The sequence below is a fragment of the Prunus persica genome, chromosome G2 (assembly GCF_000346465.2).
Source record: "Prunus persica cultivar Lovell chromosome G2, Prunus_persica_NCBIv2, whole genome shotgun sequence".
Lineage (NCBI taxonomy): Eukaryota > Viridiplantae > Streptophyta > Magnoliopsida > Rosales > Rosaceae > Prunus > Prunus persica.
Window position 1 is genome coordinate 22117093 of NC_034010.1, and position 17356 is coordinate 22134448.

Sequence of the window (17356 nt, forward strand, 5' to 3'; positions counted from 1 at the left end):
ATAGATATCTTAATATTAGGTAAAACGAAAAGTACCACTCAACCCGAGTATGTTTAAGTCAATATCTTCATGATTCATTTTCATGCTCTATTGAACCATTCAGTTGAGCTTAAGACTAAATTGGGACAACCCAAATGTGTTCTTTTTGGAAATTGAGTCTACCGAAATTGCACTCCTAATGTTTCCTTATTGAGGAAGTGTAATTGTTAGTGAAACTGTTAATTATTTATTAGGTATGATTTCAGCCTCGAATCGGAGGGAGAGTTTGCAACATAGTCAATGAATGCACTCTCACATACTTTAGTTTTCAGTAGGGAAAAAGGACCGTTATATATACGTGTACATATTAGGTTGGGCTAGCAAGGGATTTGTTTTTTAGTCTTTTCATGGAACTGTTTAGTATTCTTGTGTTGGAAGTTTCAGATAGAGAATCTATCATCATGTTGATGTTGGAAATAAAAACTCTCTAAGACTTGTTAACTTCACTTACAAGACATTAGGATATGTTATGCACACATGGAATTACCTTCAAATTTTGGTGCTTTGTATTGGTAAAATAAGGGTTTGACCATAGTAAGTTGTAAGTTTACAATTCACTCAATATTCGTTTTTTTATCGCTAGGTTACAGGTAAAGTTATAACTAAACATAATTTCACAAGAAAAACTATTTTTCTTTTTATTCTTTCCGTAAATTACAGTTTAATATATATGTAAAAAATAATTCATTAAAAATACAAAATAAAAATTGATACATACAAAATAAACTGTGATTGGTGTGAAAGTAGAAATTCCTACTTTCACATAAATGAGATAAGTATTTTTCTTTCATACACTATGATGTGTTGAATAATGTTTTCTTCTTGAAATCTTTTACATCTTTTACAAATTGGTTGATTAATCACTAGAAATCACGTGCGAAAATTTGGCATTTTTTTCAGTCTCTCCATATTATTTGACCCACAAAAAAAAAAAAAAAAAGTTTATTCCATATTTATCAGAATCAATCATTATAAAATAAATTAATACAAAAGTACCACAAAGGAGTCCCACACAACGACTTTTATCACCACAGACAGAGTTACTTACGGATTGAGAAAGTGCTTGATGGCTGTTCTGTCGCTGCAACAAGACTGCAAGGGCATGTTGCAAATTGCAAGTGGTGTAATGAGAATCTTATATTTATATTCTAATTGATTTGAGTTGAGACTAGGTAACAAAAAAGTTGTGAAACAAAAGCTAATAAGCACCACTAAATAGTGGAAATCCCTATTGGAATTGCGTGGACAGCAGCATAATGGCCCATCATGGAATTTGAAAATTGATTTTTTCTGTGTTATTTTTGTGTCTTCTTGTGACAGTTGGGTTTCCTTCAGGTTTTGGCTTAATCAATGAAGATGGATTGTTGGACATGACAAATGATTGTGCCAAAGTGTCCTCTTTCTTTATTGTTAATTTTAGTGATGATCTTCTCCTTTATGATTATTAATCAGTCAGGAGCATGATTTGGGATTTGTTGTATGGGCACGAATTGTTATTAGCACTTCAAAATAATCATCATGTGTATGTGCTTCAATTTTCAAAGTTCAAGTATTTTTTAGAGCCGGCCCACAATACTTATGCTCATAAGTAATTATGTTGTTTTGTTAGAAACACAACAAAAAATTCATTAAAAATTCAAAAAGCACTAATCTAGAAACACTTAAGGTCACAGCTAATTTGCTGTTGATGCACCAAAGAGACAAGATTATCAATTTGCAGTTTTCACTTGTTTGATATGTGTCTGTCTCGTGTTATCTATGAACCTCTAAAAGAAAATCTATTCTTCAATTGACTTCGGCATTTTAAGCCCAAGTTGGGCAGAAAATACAAAGCACCCGTGAAAGGAGTTCAACAATGCCTGCGGAAAACTTCAGAATTCCAATCCAACACATGCTTAACAAATACTATCGTGCAATTTCTAGGAAAATAAAATATCAAGATACAACAGGGCAGAAAGCAACTGCTATAAGGGCTCTTCTAACTGTTAGGTCATGCGAACATTATACACATAACGAGATTCGATTGTCTCCGGTTTACTTCTATATTCGTTCATTCTTCTCCCCCATCACTGATTCACTGTAAACCCCATCCTGTTCTAGTAAGTAAAAGCGGTAGAGTAATTGAGCTACAGATATGTGGATACACAATGAGTTTAAACGAATAAAGTAAACAAAACAGCCGTCAACAATCATGAGGACAGTGCTCTTTGTCAACTGAGATTGATGAATTGGATCCGTGTTCATCATCCATACGGTTTTCCACATCAGTCTGCTTTCTTGTCCGGTTTATCGATTGCATCCAACCTTTCAACAAGTGGCGGATGAGAATAGTGATATGCCGAATACCAAGGATCAGTGTTCATGGCGGACAAATTCTCTTCCTGCGAAACCATTAAACCCCACTTAGTAATGCAAACTGTTTTAGCAACAAGGTAAAAGTACAAACGCAGTCACCTATATCAACTAATTTAGAAACACTGCAGATGACAGAGAAATATATTAATAACTCGATCATAAATGAATCCAGGCAGCCAAATTTATTTGTGGCACATTCATCTGTCTATGATAAAATATAATTCAATCATAAATAAATCCTGTCAGCCATATTTATTTGGGGCACATTCATCTGTCTCTACTATTTGGCCAACGCATGACCATAAGTCAGAACTTAATCATGGAAGATAAAATGGCCCAGAAAAATCAACAATGTGAAAAGGGATCACAATATAAGTTTTAGTTACAGGTAACTTTGAAATGCCGTTCATGATTTTGAGTTCACAGCCTTCTAAGTGCAGAGCTATCCAATAAATAGAACACATCAATTAATGTCTAAATGAGAGGGGAAAATTAGATAAATTACCTGTAGTTTAACAAGACCAGCTCGAAGTGCAGAGGCATAACCAAGCTTCTTAGCAAAAGCATCAGCCTACAGAGAAATAAATATGATAAATAAAAGATCCAGCGATGCAAGGAGAAAAATAAAACAAATGAAAGAGGTAATTGATGAAGTACAGATTTACCTGAAATTCAAATGATCGGCTCACAAGGTTAAGAGCAAAGCTTACTAGGTGCTGGAGAGGTATTATGGTGTGCTGCAAACAACAACGTGGGGTCAAAATATATTATGCAGATGTTGGGATAAAACATTATCTTCCTTGATATATAAATCTTGTAAATGTCATTTCAACAGAGAAATAATACTTTATAATATAATATATATATATATATATATACATATCAGAGAAATAATTGTCTACTTCAAGGGTAGCCAAATTATAGGAGTTTCTCACGAGTCAAGAACTCCATAAGGATGATGTACTGTTGTACAAGTTCGCAAAAGAGTAAAAACTGGACACATGCAGTCTATAGTACTCAATTTCTATAATATTAAGTATTCAGAAACCAAAAGATCACGACGATAGAAGAATACAAGGAAATTTGCATACCTGAAATATGATAAGTCCAATGATTACTGGCTGGGTATCAAACCCAAAACTTTGAAACAGACTACTTGAGTTTCTCACAAGAGTATATCCCCCAAACTGTAAAAATGTAAGGATCTGCACCAAAAGAGAAAAATCATAAAGCAACCCGACACCATCATTTAAAGAACTTACTCAGATTCAACCTGAAACGTCATTAGTTTCTAAACTAAGCATTCAAATGCTGCGCATGGCACAACTAGAGAGAAAAATTAAGGTTAAATTATAAATAAATAAGAAATATTTTAAGAGGACACATGCCCCTTGTCCTTCTCTAGGACAATACATGTTTGATCATCACTACAAACCCTATGTAAGGGTTGTGCTAGTAAGCCAGGGTTATTAGTCACAACCTTAGCCGCTTGCCTTATGTGGCCTAGGTGAGTAGCTATTCACACAAGGACAGGCCATCACACCCAACTCAATATCACCAAAAAATAAGGATATTGGAGTTGAGCATTCTAAATAATCAATAAAATTGATCAAACAGTGATCCAATTTGCATAAAAATTTACAGCATACCTGCACAGCAATAAATGAATACATTGTGTGATTAAGCTTCCAATGGCCTAGCTCATGTGCTATAACAGCTACAATTTCCTCATCATCTTTGCACTGCAAGCCATCATATATTCTCATCAATACCTCTTTGCATACAAAGGGACTATACAGCCACAGTAATCAAATAATAAATTAGACAAATAAAGATAAGAGATTGGGAAGAAGGCATTCAAGATGATTTTTTACTGATATTTATACGTCCCATTAGCAACAACCTTAAAATACGTATCCTTTTTCGTTCCATAAAAAGTTCAAGAAACTGCAAGATAAAAGGATAAAATACTTATTGGAAAACAAAGAACAAGTATTTCACACAGTAATGCCTCCTCACCTGTTGAATTAATGTATCGTAGAGAACGATTCTCTTGTTCTTAAAAAATCCATACATGTAGGCCTGAATCGTGATTGGTAAAGATGAGTAAGTCCACAGTATTAACACAGTTCAGAACAAAGTAAATATAACAAACATGAATGAAGGCAACGAAATGTAGGTGCATCATTAAAGCTTTTTTTTTTAAAACCAGAAATCCACCCATCCGCAAAGCAGACACAGCTTTGAAACTGGGGCCCCATGCCGAACCCTACAATCTATGGGAGGCAGGAAACAGTAGCAAATAGCTGGGTAGGTTTTGGGGTTTTGAACCTCAGACCACATGGGAGTAAACCATGCGCCTGATCATTCCAACTAAGCCCTCGGTGCATTATTAAAGCATATGAATGGACCCACTGAAACAATTTGCGCAATAAGATTATCATCTAGCTTACTAAGGCTCCCCAATTGCAGTTTCTCTATTCCTAATTCTTAATGCAAAGAAGGTTAACAATGGTAATCACTAGGAGTATGCCTTGCCTTACTACTACTAGTTAACAAAAAAGCAAAGAAGCATGTAGAAAACAGCACAAAGTTTTACACTTTTGACTAGAAATGCAATGATACATCTTTCTTCTTAGAAAGGCCCATTAAATGTACAAGATTTGAACCCTCACATTGCTGTGACTTGACCTTGTAGATCCATCAACGACAAACAACTTCTTCAATGGAAACTTCAGAGAAGAAGCGAGTTTCTCAATTTTCTGCCTGAGCTCACCCTCTGGAAGCTATTTTCGCACATAGCAAAGAGAACAAGATGATGAAACCAAACATAAAAACAGGAGAAATAAATTTCATAATGACAAATATTTTGAACACTCACAGGTGTGAACTTGTTAAAGAGTGGAGCTATTAGAACAGGGTAGAGCGTCATCATCACAAGAGAGAGAACAAACATGAATGCCCAAAGATAGATGGCCAGGTAAGCACCTCCTTTCTGCAACCACACAATTGAACATGAAATAACACCAATCAGTGGAGATGGTTTGCACTGTGTCATATTAGATGCAGATAACTTAAAGTTGAAGTATTTAAAAGACAACGCAGAACCAACTCACCTCCCCTTCCCCATAACCCCAAAATAAAAGGGCAGAACAATAACTCTAACCATAAATATCTCAGGATTCCAGACGCAAAGATCAATTTAAATCAATGCACATCAACTAAGCACTGCAAATAAAAAGGTGCTCACAAATATATGGCTTTACCTGTACAATTACAATGATTGCAGACACAATAGGTGGGCCAAGAATAACAGCAAGGCAGATTCCTTTAACCATGTCTCTGAAGAATAACCATATTGTTTGCTGTAAAGCAAACAGATAGCAACAGGATATGAGAAAATAAATGGACGAAGAACCTAAGAAATAATAATATAATAGTGGTAGTGGTTGTAGTAAAACTGATAGTAATACTATCCAATAAGAGAGTACGAATAACCAGAAACTTATTGGAGATGCAACATGATAAGGAAGTCTGATTACACATACAAACCTTATTAAAACCATGACGAGCCTCAACCACAAATGTGGAGTACAGAGAGAATGGCAAATCAGTAATCTGCAAAAGAAACAAACTATTGATTGTAACCCAATAAAGTAATAGATCTTCAAAATCACGGCAATGCAAATACTAATGGGATTGGTAAAAAATGCCCAGAACTTTGTAAGCCATGCCACCACAAGTCATTCAGCTTTTCAGCCATGATGTTAAAGCACAACATGACGTTTAGTTTCTTATGGAACAACGTTACCAACCTTGTACGAACCAAAACTATATCCACTGTGGAATTATTAAAAGAGCCTTCATACTAGCTGTTAGCCCATTAGCTCAGATAACGACCAAAAACTTGTACAGACCATCAAGGTAATGAATAAACCATTAACAGCAAGTCTCGGCACAACTAGGGCACTAGGCTTTCCTCCCCCCCACCCCACCCCCCAAAAAAAAACCCAAAACAACATATATATAGTCTATGAGAGCACTAGATTTTACTAATGCACTTGGTACAGGTACACATTACACTTAAGTAAAATTCCAGTATCCACAATGAAGCTAAAAAAATTATCTTACATACTGAAAAAAGAAAATCATGTGCGCACCTGTGACCAAATCATAACACCACCTAAGAATGCAAGTGTATGCAGTATCTCATTTTCGGCATTAAGGCCAACCAAAGTCACAAAGTCTCCTGATCTCTGTGATTATTGAAAATAAAAAACAAATATAATTAAGCAATGAAAGTAGAGCAGAAAGGGAGGGTTGCACTAACAACATTACCAATTACTAACCTTCCAAAACCAAGGCAACACCCGAAAGAACAAAATTGCAGAGTCCATCAGTATTGTCACAAACTCATGAATAAAATGGAAGTGGCTGAAAGTGAAGAAAGATACATTAGGGAAGCACAACTGTGCACATTTACGTCTATTAAGATTATAAATGAGAATGGCAAGGAAGATATACCTTTTATCAAGACTGTAGGCTCGTGATTTCTCAAATTTTTCCTGGCCGATTACTCCTTCCAAAGTTTTGGGAAGAGTTGGAAGTTTGAGAGCAGTATGTTGGCGCAAATCCAAATAAGTTTCAAAGATGTACATTAATATCATAAAACCTGTAATAAAAATTAGAAAGTAAAAGCAGTTACAAGCAATGAAACAGGATGGGGAGAGGGAAAAGATAAAACAAATATGAAGAAGCTCCGAAGACGCTGGGAGTCATTTCAAAAGAAAGTGAGATAAAAAACAATCAAATCAAAAGTTGAAAGGAAACTGAAAAACTACCAAATCGCAGCATAGACGAGAAAATTAACAGAAAGAATGACCACAATGGAGCGAGAAAAGGGACAAAATAAAAAGAAAAAAGGGGGAGAGGGGGGCTGGGGAGTGTAGTTGACAAGTCTTCCCATTTCTTAAGATGACCACTATTTTTCTAACCGTCTTTAGATACCAATAAAAGCTGAGTATATAAAGCAGAAACTATATCTTAAGCCCAATTCATACTTCATGGGAAAGAAAGCGGTAAAGGTAAACCATTTTAAGTTGTCATGCCACATTTTGATAAAACCCAACCGTTCAAACTTCCAAACTGAACAAAGTTTCCACATTTTCCTAGAAACCAAACATAAATTCTTCTATCTGAAAACATGAAAACCAATCCAAACACCCACAAAGAAACCGCACACCAAGCTCATAACAACAATCGCAGTTAGACAATAAAGATAAAAACTTTAACTTGAAAAGCCCTAGGATTTCATTAAAACCAAAATTTGGAAAAAATATTCTTTAAAAAAAAAAAACTTAAACACAATCCACAAAATGAACCAAATGAGTTCTCAGTCCAAAAAAGAAACAAAAAGCAAATGAGTACTCACAAAACGAAATTTTGAAGCAACACACATCTGAATAATAGGCAACAAGACGAAGAAGAAGATGACCCTCAATTAAAAGCAAGCAGTTCAAAAACTTAATATAAAAAAATCAAAGAAGACAAAGAAAATGCAAATATTGATAATAAATGGAAGGAGATATTGAAATGGATAAGTACCGATAACAGCTTCCAAAAAGGGGAACGCCATGGCTGAGTAAGACGGTGCAGAGAGAGAGGTTTTGACGAGATGAAGTCGTGTTTTGTACGAATAAATAGAAGCAAACGAACCGGATCTTCTTCTACCCGACTCGATTTTTTTTGACCCGAATGCTTATAAATCGTAAGCAAACCCTATTAATCAATTATCTTATCTTTCAGAAGCATTTATAATAAAAGGTATATATAAAAAAATATCACTAGCCCCAACAAACATTCTAATATATTATGTTATCATATTATTAATTTAAATAATATATTCAAACGATTATTATTTAGTAAAGGAGTTGGAATTCAAGTGCACGTACATTCTAAATTTTATGTTCAAATCTCCTCTTTAAGTATCAAAAAAAATGTTCGTATTATTTATGAAACTTTTTGGGCAAAGCCCAAAACTAAGCTAAACAAAAACAAATATATCCCTCGAGAGGCCATTCAATAAATTATTCATTTTATGTATAATTTATTCATTGTCCGATCTTTTTTTCTTGGTCAGATTCATTGTCTGATCTTATGATACTTTTTTTGGTTTTTAATAAAGCATTTTTTTTCCAACGAAAAAAAGACTTTTCCCCTCTGCGAAGAAAAACAGACATCACACATCTTTTTGTAAAGTTGTTGCATTGTATTTTATTTAGCATGCATGCACCGATGGGGTGGTAGTTATTTCCGAGAAGGTATACACCAAATTCACATGCATTTTTGGGCATTGATATAAAAGCTTGTACTCATACTTGTTGGCATTTAAAAGGTTTTAAAATTTTACAGATCTGAATTTTAAATGTTTTTTAATTCTTTTGGTTGTTTATGAGATTTTAATTTTCAGTTTTTATTTTTATATTTAATAACTTAAATTTTTGATTTAATATGTCTCGATGTTACAAGTATTGGATGTCTATAAAAAGTCATTCCTCTTTACATTTGATATACAACCACAACACGATTCTCTCCTCTTACTTTCAATTATTATTTTTGGGCAACGGTTATGTGACTTGGAGACATATATCTAAGTGTGAACGTGCTAATAGCCGACCTTAAACTTATGTATTGGAGGTCATATATTAGAGTCTTGCAAACCGTCATTACATGCATGTTGAGAGGCTACAAAGTAACCAATAATGCCTAATTAATGACAACCACCACATCCTTCACTAAATACAACTTGTTTTCCACATAAACCATCACACTGCTGATCATATAACTTTGAGAAAAATTAGGCATAACTTGCCAGTCATGACCTCCCTTTCCATGTTTGGAGTCCGATTCAGTTCAACCTACTTTTCCAACATTATGTCTCTGAAACCAACAATTAGCTAATATTATTCACCAGCAAATTCTTCAGCCACCTGTTTTCTTAAGCCAAAACCCTCTGCTTGGCTTCAGAATTTGCTTCAGTAAAACCATTTTGGGAACATTCCAATGCTCTACATGCCTGAAAATTTCCATAAACAGCCAGTTAAGTGACAAGGTTGGAAACTTGGAAAGATAAGAAAAGTTGCCTGATTGTAACAAAGTTACCTGCAAACCTTCCCAGAGAATTCATCAAAATAATACTCTGTGTATCCACTTGCTGCAACATTTGGTTCAGAATTCAGATTAGAACAAGCACTTTTTTTCTTGGTTTGTTAGCTCGCTGAATGGTTTTTGACCCCCTACAGGATAAAGCTAAAAGCATACCAGATAGAATGGGCTTCCAAGGGAATGACAAGATGCAACTAAATCTCCAGTGACCAATTCCTTTATCCTGCAACCAAAAGTTTGATGAAAACTTTATATCTGTATATATGTATATATATGTATGTATATATATACATATATAATGAGGAACACATGGAAGGAAATGTGGGATTTTTAAAGGGTGATGTTACCCCAAAATCTTCCCACTTCATGAGCTTCATATTGGACTTCGTTAAAAGGGACCCAAAATTTGTGCAGTTCCTTTTGAAACGCTGAAGCCCTTTGAATGAACTTGCTGGATCAGCAAATTCACAATCCTCTTCATATGCATCAAGGGTAAGGTTCCCTAGTAATTAAAGGATGAAGATTGCCCACTAGTTAGCATAAACAAAAACAAACACTCATTTAAAAGCACAAAAGAAAGAAGAGAGCAACAAAATTCAATTGGGTTCTCAGAAACCTGTGACAAAGTATGATCTTTCAAAGTCTTGTTTGATGGATTTTACTACCATGGCTCGATCAACAGCTCCTGACCCATCTCTTGCAAGCTCAAGAGCTGCAGTTTCAGGAGCTTCGGCTTTCGATGGTGGCCGGAAAAATGACGTGGCAATTCCCAGAAGCTCAGAGCTATACCAAGCCACCTTAAGCAGTGCCTTTTCAGGTTGGGATTGTTTATCAGTTGGTGAATCACTTGTTTGGTTTAACTTTTCTCCACTGCAACGAAATCTGTAGACACTGTATCGATGGTTTGGCTGGAAATTGACGTACTTCTTGTTGTGCCGGGCAGTGAGGTGGGGTGTAATGGAAGCATAGGAGAAAATACTTGCCATTTAGAGAGAGAGAGAGAGAGAGAGAGAGAGAGAGATGGTGGTTGGACTGAGTTTTGTGAAGTTTGTCTCATAGTCTCACTTAAATATCTAAGGACCACGGTGAATGACAGCCATAAATAAATTGATGAACGTAGTTTCAGTCTTTTAGGCCCTTTATAGCCAATTTCAACTTTTAACTACCAAACTGGTGACCACATCGATATGCACCTTAAATTTTTCATCACTGTAAGAAAAATTTACTGCGGTTGAAACGCCTCTCCTTTTCTAGAGAAACACAGTTTGCTCTTGCTGTGCTGCGTTTTCTATTCAGGCTACTTTTGCTCCTGCTGCAGTTACCAATAAAAGTTGATGCATTCAAAGAATGTCACAAATCCTCTCCCTCCAGATTGAGGGGGGGATGATAAGATAGGAGAACGCCAAAATATTAGCAAAGCCAGAATACGGAATATCATGCCAGTAGGCAGCAAAACAGAGTGTAGTCTAACATACAACACACCAGCATACACCAGAACTGATGACATGTCAGCTGCTTTGGCTTGACTATCGGAGATTGTATGAAGAGTTAGAAGTTAGTGATCCGTTATGATGAGCTACAATTCCATTACAGTTTGTGAGCTGCAGTAATGTTAGTTGCTTGTATGTATAAACTGTCTGTCTGCTTACTTATTCAACAAAAAGGAATTTCCCGGTTCATTTCCTCTCTAGCATTAGAACCGATGCTTAGCTTTCTCTGCAAACTTTTAAATTTCTTCAATAGAGACTACAAGTTCCAGGGTTCATGTCAACATATCATCTCGACTGCAGAAGGTAATATACAAAATTTCCTAGGCAGGAATCCTAAATGTTCACCATCAGATTGAACATAAATGCTTCCACTGCCTGAGACGTCTTCCACTTCAATAGAGTGCACGCTGCAACAAGAACACAAATGTATAAATGGAATCCAAAGACAAATCACTACATGTAATAGCTGCGGATGAATTGACTCAAACAGCCAGTTTAAATCATTTGGGTCCTGACATCTTATGCAATTCAAAACAGAAATCTACATGTATGCATCCTGATGTGATGAGTACCGTTGGTTACAAATAAAGAAACAGGGAAAATGTATGCGTGGGAAAAGAGAAAGAGAGAGGGAGAGAGAGCAAGGAACATAAACAGTATGTTATTGTATTCCACCTAACAAGACCTACCTTCTTGAAGATACATTTTTCACTGTTAGATGTGTCCCATTGTACAGCTTATGTAGCTTCAGTATAAAGTCATACCACTTGAAGTCCTGAAGAATCACAACCTGCCAAGAAAGTTTATAACAAAGATCAAACAAACTGGGAAAAACATTGCAGTATATAAAGTACCTTACATAAAATATGAAAAAAGTAAAAAGTAAAATTTGTGAATAATTAGGAAGGTAGGTTATATGCAGAAAACACTAATCCACCTCAAAATTGCCGCTGTGAGGGTCAGCATTTGGTGTAATTTTCATGCCACCGCCAAAGAATTTTGCATTTCCGATGCAAAGGGCTGTTACTTGAGAGTATAGTTCCCACTCCCCTTCATTGACCTAAACTAAAAACACTCTATTAAGCTAAAAAAATGGTACGAGTGTCTGCATGGAAAATAAACACGCAAGCAATAGGCTACTGACTACTAGGGCACAATGCATTACAAATATTGACCTTGATTTTAAGGTCCTGATTACGGTGCCCAACAAAGGCTTTCAAAGCACCAATAACATAGCACAAGTTGCCAAATCTCTTGTATCTAGAAGCATAGTATCCTGCTTTTGCACTCCTGCAAAATGTCCCCCCAAAAAATGGCAACAAGACTTTCTAAGATCAGCATGTACCTTTTTTGAAACTAAATTGTCAAATTTTCCTAGTTAACCTTACAAATGAATGTCAGCAACATTAACAAAGTAATGAGGTTCTCCATCTTCTCCACTAATAACACCAACATCTATCCGTGATCTCTGCCCTGCAAAAAAACAATTATCCTTTTACTATATTATAAATGACAAACACAATACAAATATACAGAATTAGTAAGTGAAAGCTTTCCTTCGATCTTGATTCAAAGATGCCCAATACAGAAGTGAGCAAAATTAGAAAGATAAAATAAATAAAGCCTAAGCAAGCCAGATAGAGAGAGAGACAGAGAGAGAGAGAGAGAGAGAGAGAAAACCTTTGGCTATGCGGTCAATGGCTTCATGAGGATCATTTTTCCTAATAAAACAACAGACATTCAACCATTTAGAGCAAGTCTAAATTTAGAGAAATTTATGAAATGATACCAGATTGCAAAGCATGAACTAACCAGCCAAAAGTTCGGGCAAAATCAGACCCAGTCCCCAAAGGAATAAGCTGTACAAAGCACAAAATAAGTTATACACTCTCTTCAGAAATCCAAAGCATCGAAACCAGGTAGTTAAAGAATCAATTGAACATGTCGCAGATGAAGTTTCATTTACATACAACAATAAACAATTTGAAACTAAGATTACTAGACTCTCCTGGTAATCACTTACACCGAGTGCAGTTGAATGGGTGACCTCTCTATCATGATTAGTAACTGGTTTTCCTGCCCAAAAGAATCCATTGACAACCTGCTTATTACAAGCCAATGTAGATGAGTGAGACTAGTTGACACAATCTTTCCACGAATTTTATAATCTCAGAGAAAGTTGCACCTCATGCAGAGTTCCATCTCCTCCCACCACTATTACAGCATCAGCACCCTCCCTTATAGCCTGCACGCATACGAATGATAGAGCCCATTTTAAACCAATCTTCTATTCAGGAAACTGGATTTAGGTCAAGCTCAAATAATAAAAGTACCAAAGCCCACCTCTCTCGTTATGTCAATTGCATGAGAAGGACCTGATGTTAAAGATTCGCATAGCTGCCCATAACATAAACAAGTGAAAGTATATGAGTTCAGCAAGTGTGCCTCAATACAGAATCAAAACAGATGAAGCACAGGCTGCAAATGAATAAACTGAATAGAGTGATATGGTCAATGTCACCTATTGAGTTAACACAGACACACACACACGATCACCAAATTCACTACAAGAAAGAACCAAGAAGTAAAAAAATAAGACGAAAGGTTCTTCAAACCACAGAGTACTTGGGAGAACCATCGATAATGAACACCCTTTTATATGAGGGACAACAATGAAAAATGATAACACAGAAAAATGCTTTACCAAAAAAAAAAGCCTTTAATTTCCTGGGCATACATGATTTATGAGTTCGCACAATTCATATCACATAATCTAAAGAATGTTTTCCCTTCAAATTAAATAAGCATAATACCAGTTGATAAATACACATTTCGTGGAAGAAATAAATCCCGAGTGATCTTACTGGTTGCCAAGGCACAAACCCAAGACAAGCAATGGATTTACAATCAACAGTAACAAAAAATTAGTGGGTGACAAGTTCCAACATCCAACGAATTAGTTAATTAGAATTGGATCACTGGGTCAAGCTCAAATACGCAATCACTAGGTCATAACCAAAGAGAGAAAAGAAACTCACATTGCAATCGGCACCAAGGCGAGACCTTAGATATGGCAGCAGCTTCTTCCACTCTTTACCTGTCCTCCCATTGGCACCTGCTCCAATTTCCCATTTCTCTAATCAACAAAACCCACTACACACAAAACCACAAAAACAGAGAGAGAGAGAGAGAGAGAGAGAGAGAGAGAGAGAGAGAGAGAGAGACCGCTAGGATTGACGACGAAAACGAGGTCACGACGGCGAAAGGAGGAAGACCCACTTCGCAAAAAAGAGCGGTCAGCACATAGATCAGGAGCCTTGGGTAGCTCTGCTCTGACAGCCCATGGTTTCGCCATTGATACTCTCACCCCTGTTATTCCAGTTCCAAATGCTATCTGATTCATGCTCATCTCTTTTCTTCTTTTTTAAGTTTTGGGTTTAATTATGCGGTTTCTCCGATTTGCAGAAAAAAAAACAGGGTTAAGTAGTTAATGAGATTTCTCACACAAGCGTAAATTTATGGTGGCAAAATCTTCTCCTGTGCATCATACTCTGTAGCAGTGTGAAACAGAGCAGTCATTTCTATTTATTCTCACTCTTTCGGAAATTTTTTTCTTTTTTCTATTTTTTTTCTATTTTTTTTTTTTTGCTAATATTTCATTGGGTTAGCAAATACTTCAATATTTCACACACGTGACAAAAATATTTTGATGGGAATCTACGTCCTCATTAAAGATCGATATATTTGATCAGGATTTAGGAAAATGTTAAGTTTTAATCAGAATTATTTTATGATTGATAGTGACATGAATTATACTCTTTTAGTTTTGAGATTTTTTTTTCTTTATTAACCACAATTTACTACACAATTGTTTTGTTTTAAGCAGTGGGCAACTAGCCATTTACAGCTGCATAATTTACACAACAAGAATAAATATCATATTCATTGAACATACAGAACTGTTGTTGATGGTTTTAACTTGGCAGGAATACAAAACAACAGCACAGTGTCATCCTCTCGAAACGGCAAAACCCTCATCTTCGTCCTCTTCCCTTTGAACTGAAATGGTGAGACTTGAGCTTCTTCTTGCGCACGGCACTGACAGGGCCGGTCTCTCTGAATGGCATCCCCATCAGAGCCAAAAGTGTCTGAGCTTCTTTATCTGTTTTAGCAGTTGTTCTAATGCAAACATCCATTCCCCTGCCCTTACCAAGATCAAACCGGATCTCTGGGAACACACTCTGTTCCTTAATGCCAACGGCGTAGTTCCCGTTTCCATCAAAACTATTTGGGTTTAGACCTTGGAAATCCCTTGTCCTAGGAAGTCCCAAGTTAATCAGCCGATCAAGGAATGAGTACATCACCTACAAAATAGAATAGTAAGTCTAGTGCATGAGATTGGATGCATTTGGGTTTTTGAGAGAAACAGACATTTTTGAAAAGTATTGCCACAGGAAATACTGGTTCAAATCCTTTGAGCACATATAACACCAACAATTGCACCATGGGTCATTGCTCTTCAATCATAGGCATTCTTTGCCTATGGTAACCTTACAGAAATGAAGAAGCTGCTCCTTTCTGGTTCCGTTATTAACGATATGTTACACAATAGCAACAAGATATTAGTATTGTGTTACCATCATAATGTAAAGAACTTCCAGATGGGCCTCCACATGATTTATAGTGTTGTCTTAAATTTTCATTAACAAAATTGCAATTATTGAACGGGAGATGATAAGAAACCTGAATAATAGACATACTCACAAGCAATAAAAAAGAATCAGTCTTGCTAGTACCTACGTAAACGAAATCAAGCAGAAGATAAGATACACTATTAAGGGGGAAAAGCAAACTCACATTTCCTCTAAGTGTGACAGCAATCCCAAGTGGCTGGCCTTCCCTGATCTTGAAGGTAGCAAGGGAAACCTTTGCTCGTGTCTTTATGGGTCTCTGCCCAGTAATGAGCGCCAAGTCATTCATTGCTGCTTCCAACCCCTTAGCATTCTGTTGAGCATCTCCAATACCGCAGTTCACAACAACCTTCTCAATCTTCGGAACCTGCCCAAGTTCCACATTGCAGAAATAACAGAAATATAACACAATAGTAAAGCGCTGAACCTTGAAAACCGAAAAGATGTTTGGTTAGCCTCTGAAAGCCGAAAATTTATAATCTAAAACCTCAAGTTCTCACCTAGTTCCTAAAATTAGGAGTAACAAAACAACACACTGAGCCATTTTCCAACCCAAAAAACTAACCCCATTTCGTTATTTTAATAACCATTGCACGTAAAAATGCACAACCAATATAATTTTAAATCAACCCAGATACATTGTCTAAAACCTGAAGAGACCCATATCCAGAAAATTAAAATGAACAAAAATCATGTTAAAAAAATCAAAATCAAAATTAAAATGGTGGGTTTTGTTCACCTGGTGGATGTTCGTGTAGGAGAACTCTTCTTTGAGCTGAGGAACGATTTTTTCAAGGTAAGTGGTCTTGAGCCGACTGACCTTCTCTGCCTCTGACTTCTCCACCAGCACTACCGCCGAGGCCTTCACCGGCATCACCAATCCGCCCCCATTTCTAGGGTTTCCGTATGACAGTCGTAAAGGTGGAGGTGACACAACAACTGGGAATTGACCGTGAAACGACGACGTGGCAGAGCGTAAGAGCGAAGGGCAGGCCATTGCTGTGTCCGTTCTTTCAGTGTCCGTGTGTTCTTTGAACTCAGACTCAGCGGGTAGGGGTTTAGGGTGTGAGGTGAGGAAAGGACCTCGGTTTGGAACTTATTTACGATAGTGGCTGTAAGAGTGTTGAGTGAGGTGGTTTTTCTGTGAATTTGGGCAAGATTGAGGGTGATTACTGGATATGGCTTTCCGTGAATGAAATAGGATAAGGTAAGGCACATTTGGAAGAAAATGATCAAAGTATTATATGTTAGCCAATTGACCCCAAAAAAAATTATATGTTAGCCAATGGTAAAGCATGTGCTGCCCAAATTTAATAGCCTTAGTAAAAATTGGGTCCTTATATTTTCTAGTTCTTTTTTTTCTTTTTTTTATTAGGGAGATATTTTAATTTTGATATGATGATAGATTCATATGAATGTGCTAAGTTATTTTTTGAGAAATTATTGGATTTCATTTATAATTCAACAAAAAAAACCTCTTACAGAGAAATTTAACATTAACATTAAAATAATGCGCTACCACTAACGATTATATATGATTGAAGATACTCGCATATGCATCCCAATTAAGATTGCAAACTCATAATAATCAAACATAGATAAAGCTTAGAAAAAGCA

General features: G+C 36.3%; 4 protein-coding genes across 4 annotated transcripts; all 4 read right to left on the reverse strand.

Moving 5' to 3' along the window:
* On the reverse strand, positions 1817 to 8136 carry LOC18784558 (CAAX prenyl protease 1 homolog). Its single transcript, XM_007217991.2, has 14 exons — positions 7999 to 8136; positions 6919 to 7066; positions 6744 to 6828; positions 6555 to 6650; positions 5947 to 6012; positions 5661 to 5759; positions 5276 to 5389; positions 5070 to 5180; positions 4414 to 4476; positions 4044 to 4136; positions 3486 to 3599; positions 3060 to 3131; positions 2900 to 2965; positions 1817 to 2420 (listed from the first exon to the last, which is right to left on the reverse strand). The coding sequence occupies exons 1-14, from the start codon at positions 8027 to 8029 to the stop codon at positions 2304 to 2306; spliced, it is 1275 nt and encodes a 424-aa protein (XP_007218053.1). The 5' UTR covers positions 8030 to 8136; the 3' UTR covers positions 1817 to 2303.
* Positions 9045 to 10876, reverse strand: LOC18784673. The gene is made up of 5 exons (XM_007218320.2): positions 10175 to 10876; positions 9906 to 10060; positions 9715 to 9781; positions 9556 to 9607; positions 9045 to 9469 (listed from the first exon to the last, which is right to left on the reverse strand). Exons 1-5 carry the CDS (start codon positions 10542 to 10544, stop codon positions 9376 to 9378), a joined length of 738 nt encoding a protein of 245 aa, XP_007218382.2. The 5' UTR covers positions 10545 to 10876; the 3' UTR covers positions 9045 to 9375.
* Positions 10969 to 14775, reverse strand: LOC18784975 (sphingoid long-chain bases kinase 2, mitochondrial). The gene is made up of 12 exons (XM_007218111.2): positions 14274 to 14775; positions 14087 to 14163; positions 13392 to 13445; positions 13234 to 13293; positions 13072 to 13149; positions 12861 to 12907; positions 12729 to 12769; positions 12437 to 12521; positions 12224 to 12338; positions 11986 to 12108; positions 11738 to 11838; positions 10969 to 11455 (listed from the first exon to the last, which is right to left on the reverse strand). The coding sequence occupies exons 1-12, from the start codon at positions 14455 to 14457 to the stop codon at positions 11326 to 11328; spliced, it is 1095 nt and encodes a 364-aa protein (XP_007218173.1). The 5' UTR covers positions 14458 to 14775; the 3' UTR covers positions 10969 to 11325.
* On the reverse strand, positions 14920 to 16958 carry LOC18784783 (50S ribosomal protein L5, chloroplastic). Its single transcript, XM_007218762.2, has 3 exons — positions 16479 to 16958; positions 15906 to 16106; positions 14920 to 15412 (listed from the first exon to the last, which is right to left on the reverse strand). Exons 1-3 carry the CDS (start codon positions 16734 to 16736, stop codon positions 15083 to 15085), a joined length of 789 nt encoding a protein of 262 aa, XP_007218824.1. The 5' UTR covers positions 16737 to 16958; the 3' UTR covers positions 14920 to 15082.